This window comes from Nannospalax galili, unplaced genomic scaffold (assembly GCF_000622305.1).
Source record: "Nannospalax galili isolate Female #2095 unplaced genomic scaffold, S.galili_v1.0 scaffold17, whole genome shotgun sequence".
In the NCBI taxonomy this organism is placed as follows: domain Eukaryota; kingdom Metazoa; phylum Chordata; class Mammalia; order Rodentia; family Spalacidae; genus Nannospalax; species Nannospalax galili.
The window spans coordinates 1,655,494-1,661,293 of record NW_008342276.1 but is presented as its reverse complement, the minus strand read 5'-3'; the positions used below and the strand labels follow the sequence as shown (position 1 = coordinate 1,661,293).

Below are 5,800 nucleotides of genomic sequence, written 5' to 3'. Positions count from 1 at the left end.
GGAACAGAGTCGTACAAGCTCCTACAAGCTCATGTGATTCTAAGGCAATGGTGTCAGCATACACAAGTCCCATACAAATTCAAGCAGACCACAACCCAGCATAGAACTGGGAAAATGAACAGCAGACCTTAATCTTATCTGAAGGAATGTTGGTAACTGATTGCTGCTAGATGAAGAAGAGCTGATCTTTCTAAAACAAGGGACTCTAGATAGTCTGACTAGATTCTGTGGACAGACTTGCACTGGGGAATGGCTGGTAACACTGACAACCCAGTGGGCCTTAACAGGGATGACAGGGTATATGGGCGTCAGTGGGTGTGAGGGGAGGGGGGGATAACTATGGGAGGGTGCCAGTGGGAATGGGGTTATAAAGATGATTGTTTGAGCTGTTCTATATGAAATACGCAAAAAAATCAATTTTAAAAAAGCATAAAAAAATTACCCTTGTTTTAAATGTCAATTCAATGTTCTGGATAACAAAACAGCAAGACCCACTTCTGAATTTATTTATTTTTATTTTATGTGTATGAGTATATTGCTTGCATGTAGGTACATGCACCCAGTTCCCCTGTTAAGGGGATGGCTGATAGCTGACATGTGGGTACTGGGAATCAAACGTGGGTCCTCAAGAGCAGGCAGTGCTCTTAACTGCTGAGCCATTTCTCCAGCCCCGTTTCTGTATTTTGTAAGAATCCAATGCGTTATCCCTTTGAGGCAATGATTGTGAAAGCTGGGCTTTCTTTCAATTCCATTGACCATCAGTGCAACAGGAATTAGAGATGACTGGCCACTGGATACATTTTTCGAATTGACCTACTTAGAAAAAGTGATTTGGGTGGGGGGAGGGCATTAAATTTTTTTTCCTGCAACCTGAAATTTCTTCCTGTTTTTCTTCTCTTTAAAACATTGTCAAAAGGCGGGTGTGGTGGCCCACGCCTTTGATGCTAGCACTCGGGGAGGCAGAGGCAGGTGGATCTCTGTGAGTTCAAGGCCAGCTTGGTCTACATAGTGATCTCCAGGCCAGCTGAGGCTACAGGGAGACCCTGTCTCAAAAAGACAAAAAAAAAAAAAAAAAAAAAAAAGAGAGAGAGACATTCTTGCTATGTATGTAACCCAGGCTGGCTGGCTTCCAGCTCACAGCAATCATGGCTCAGCCTCCCAGAGTTTTCAGATTATAAGTGTGACCTACCACAGCTGGCTTCAGATGTTAAATTCTTTAGGAAAAATGTCTGTTCATATAGTACTTCTCAACCATTTTATAGCATAACATTGTACTACTAAAATATTAGTATTTCAGTTGGGAGTGGTGATATGTATCTTTAATTGCGATATTCAGGAGGCAAAGGCAGGTAGATCTGTGAGTTCAAAGCAAACCTGGTCAGTCAAAGCAGTGAGACTCTGTCTCAAAAACCACAAAAGCTAAACAAAAACCCCAAATTAATACTTTTATGGCACACACGGGTAAACAAACTACTTACAGCCAGAAGCAACCAATTTAGGGGCATAGGCTGTCAAAAGCCTTGACAGACAGCACCCAAGACTAAAAGGACCGAAAAGTTGAGAGTACGGGATCAAAATTTCCAGGTTATCTGTGACCCAGAAAGGACACTGGTTGAGAAATTCCAAACAAGGAAGGCTGTTCTAACATGCATCGTGTTTTGTGGCAGAGAAGAGGATTAACACAGTAATCAAAGCCCAGCTGGGTTTTTGTGAGAATGCAAGTAAACAACATACTAACTGGCTATTCATGAGCAGACGTATGAATCATTTTGCTTGTTTTAATACTGAAATGGAATAACTGCGGTAAAATTCCCAATAGTTGTTCATGATCTGACTTCAGCTAACCTTTCCCCTACTTTAGTTCTTGTATTTGCTATCATGCCTTCTTCAGACATTATCCAATTCCATTTGCTCAATATAGTTACTCTTCTCTAGCATTCAAAATGGTCCTTCCCCTCAGGACTGAGCAAATGAAGGGGCTCAACCATCTCCTATATGAAACCTACAATTCTCTCCCTCCCTCCCCTCCCACAATGTTCTACCCTGTGTGCTCACACTTAGATGAAGCGGGAGGCATGGACCTGGGATGAAAGCATAGCCACTGAGAGTTGACATACAGACTTCACAGTCCATGAAAGCTGGCTTTTGTCCTGCCCACTAAGGTTATCCTCGATATCTGGGATGCTTGGCATTAGGCTGGTACATTAGCTTGGCCTTGGGCAATGCTTTCAATCTCCAATCTAGACTTTTCCTTGAAATCGATGATGCTACCTCTCAAGGTAGTTGAAGGCTTGAAAAACTGAGTTAAACCAAGAGATAGGTATTCAAGTAACAGCAAGAGATCTTGGATGCTGAAAATTACTCTGCGTACACTATACCTTATTTGACCTTAGGATTTTTTAAGTAGTTATGACGTCTAGTTTGCAACTAAGCTATGGGAGACTGAGAGGGATCAAATAACTCGCCTGAAGGTACACAGCTGGTTAAGGAAGGAACCTAGAAAACACTGGTTCTTTTTTCCCCAGGATAACAGCAGGGGCTGTGCACAGGGCCCTGTACCATCTGCCCTACTTCCTGGGGGGCCGGTATCAACTACTGTGGGCAGACGTTTTGTACCGAGCGAGCTCTGCAGCCAGGCCCCAAGGGAGTCCACCCCGCGCCCCGCGTCCTCCCTCCCACCTCGTGGTGCACAGCTGCGTCTCCCCCATGAGGTAGCGGGGCAGCTGCTCCCGCAGCTGGATGCGGCCCCGCAGCGCCGCCTGGCAGAACGTGCCGTCCAGCAGGATCTGATAGGGTTCGCGGACACCGAAGTTGTTGCGGAAGAAGCCGAGGTGCTTCTTGGCGTGTTTCTGCCTAGTGATCTTCATGCCTGCTTGACGCTGCCCAAGGCCTTCAGACCAGGAAGGGGCGCACGAGCCTCCCACCCCCCAGGTGCCCGCCTCTCCGGCTTCCCCCGGAAGTGAAAAGCCTTTGGCCCCGGAAGCACTCACCCCTGTCTCCCCAGCCGGCCTGCCCGGTTTTCGTTTTTATCTGCCTGTCGGCTCTTTAGGGGGGCGGAGCTTGCGCCTGGTTGGGAAGAGGGGGGGTGAGCCTTTAGGGGATCGCGAGTTCCAGCACGTTCGCACATGCGTAGTAGTGAGCCTGATTAAAAGCCGGGGTACCCATATTTAACTAGTTACCTGACACGTTGCAAGTCCTAATAGACTAGTAATATAAAAATAACCAGTGATAAGCCTGGCGTGGTGGCGCACGCCTTTAATCCCAGCATTTGGGAGGCAGAGGCATGAGGATTTTTGTGAGTTCCAGGCCAGCCTGGTCTAAATAGTGAGTTCCTGGACAGCTGGGGCTACAGGGAGACCCTGACTCAAAAAGGCAAGCAAACAAACAAAAGCAATGAGAAGAAATAAATAATAATAACCAAAGATATTGAGCCTTAATATGCTCCAAGCACTCTGCAATTTACAGTATATTATTCCCATCAATGTTTGTGATTTCCAAGTGAGGGAGGGAAAGGAGCTAATGTTGGGCAGTCATAGCTGGGAGCTTCGTGCTTGCTGTTCCCTAAGAAAGCAACAAAGATTTGCTAAAGTCATGTGGTTCATTAACATCTGGAACTTAGGTTGCACGCTGGTGTTTACCACGCACTGATAAGAATTGATCCCACTAATGAGCCATGTGTCAAGATAAAAGGGCTGTTACTGAACCTGAGATCACAGTCTGTAACCCAAAAACTGTCCTCAGGAAGCCAGTTAAAACAGCCAAATTAATAGAAGGAGATTTACTCAATTTGACCCCACGGGAAGAAGGATACAGAGACATAGTAACTCCTTCCAGTCCATCTTCTGGGTCCTGAAGTGAAATTACAGTTTACATTGTGGGCCAGGAATACCCACATCTAGTCCTGGTCAAGGTCTGGCCATGCCCAACTCTGACTCATCATTTTCTGGGCTTCAGCTTCATCCTACAAGGTAGTCTGACAGGTTGTTAGAACTATGAAACTATTTTCCGGCAGTCAAGTTCCCCATTGGTGTCAGCCCAGTCTTTTCCTTCTCCCAGCATGAGATTCCTGAGAAATTCTCATTCTTAGGGTACAGTGTTTCAATATTGTGATAGACTGAGGGACACAAGTGTCTCTTTAGAATGCTTTCATTTCTGTCGAACTGGTTACAGGTCTACTATGTGGTTACAGGTCCACTATGTTTGTTGTATTTGCTCTTAAAAACCATATTAAATGGTTCAGTGTTTTGGAAGAATTCTCAAGACTTGTTTTTCAAGAGTCTTTTGAGCTGGAGGCCTTGTCCTGCCACCAACCTGAATTGTCTGAATTGGGCAACTCTCCAAGATGACTGTGTCCAGCTTCCTCTTCAAACCCATTGCAGAGTTGGCTCGGTTTAACAGACCTTTTCTCATGTCATCGTTTCTGACATAGGAAAACCACATACTGGAAGATACACCTTTAAAATTCAGAAGCTACTTAATCTATTTCCTTAAATAAGGACAGTGAACCAGAAATTTTCAAATTCAGTTAGCTGCGGAGTACCCACTTTAAGACAAAATAATCCAAGAATAGGAAGTATGGAATTTGGGTTTTTGTCTCTACCCTGCATCTGTCCCAGATCTAGTTTTGGCTAAAGAGTGAATCATTAAAAAAAAAAAAAAAGATTTATAATGTGATTGAACTATGTAGCTTGCATTTGGCATTTTATTCAATTTATAGGTTTATGAAATTGGAACTGGAATCATCTGTAATGTTAGCCCTGACCCGAGTCCCAGCACTCACTTAAATGGCTGCTTTCATTTAACTGAAAATAAAGTTAGGAATTTGAAATAATGAGAAATGGTTGTAGGCTTAGGTTCATGGTCCTGGAGCATAATTGCTCATTATTTTTTAATTCAAATCCTTTCTTTACCCCTATATGCCTACTCCCTGTCCTGACTCTCATCACAAAGAACTATCTTCCCAGGCTTGTGAAACAGTTAAAACCTTTTTTTAAAAAAAACAAATAGGCTTACCCCTTTCTATCTAGAACTACCTACCAGCTACTTTTTATCACTAAAATAATGTGGTACAATACTAAGGAGGTGGATCATATTCTAGTTTTTCTTGTTTTAATTTACTAAACTGCAGCATAATATTTTTCAAGTTCCATGTTTGCCAATTTGCATTTTTATACTTATTACAAACACATAAAGGCAGTTTATAATGGTGATTATTAAGTTTAAATTTAAATTTTCTGTTACAGCATTTCTTAAAACACAATCCTAGCTATAGTGTGCTTGCTTCAAATAACTATTCCTGATGCAGATGAAGTATTAAAGGAGGGTGATTCTGCAGTAGTCTCTGCTCTTCGAGAAATAGGTTGTAAGACTCTCTCAGGGGATGCCTGAAATGTGGATAGAAGTATACTCTATGTAGACTACGTCTTTTCTATATATACAGTCCTATGATAAAGTTCAATTCAGAAATTACTCACTTTAAGAAACTGACAATGATAATAAAATAGAGCAATAATTCAGTGAATAAAAGTTATGTGAGGTTCTCTGTCTCTGCCTTAGCATCTGATTTTTGTTCTCAACCTCCATCTACTCACTAAGTGACTAACAGGTAGGAAGGACATACAGTGTTCCAAACAAAAAGGGACATTTTTTACTACGATTTCCCCAGGTCACCACTATGCTCATTAGTGTTCCTGACTGAACTTTTGCAGCACTACTGTTTATCTAGTATGATATTTTCTTTTCTTTCTTTCTTTTTTTTTTTTTTTTTTTTTTTTGTTTTTTTTTTAAACGGGGGCCCCCT

General features: G+C 42.7%; 1 protein-coding gene across 1 annotated transcript in view; it reads right to left on the bottom strand.

Annotated features, from left to right (window-relative positions):
* Nucleotides 1-2,972, bottom strand: part of Utp23 (UTP23 small subunit processome component) — a 6,522-nt gene extending 3,550 nt beyond the window's left edge. The window contains exon 1 of the mRNA XM_008837960.3: nucleotides 2,680-2,972. Within this exon, the coding sequence (XP_008836182.1) occupies nucleotides 2,680-2,867 (188 nt within the window). The 5' untranslated portion in view covers nucleotides 2,868-2,972. The remainder of the gene's footprint in view (nucleotides 1-2,679) is intronic.
* Between the last annotated feature and the right edge of the window lie 2,828 nt (nucleotides 2,973-5,800).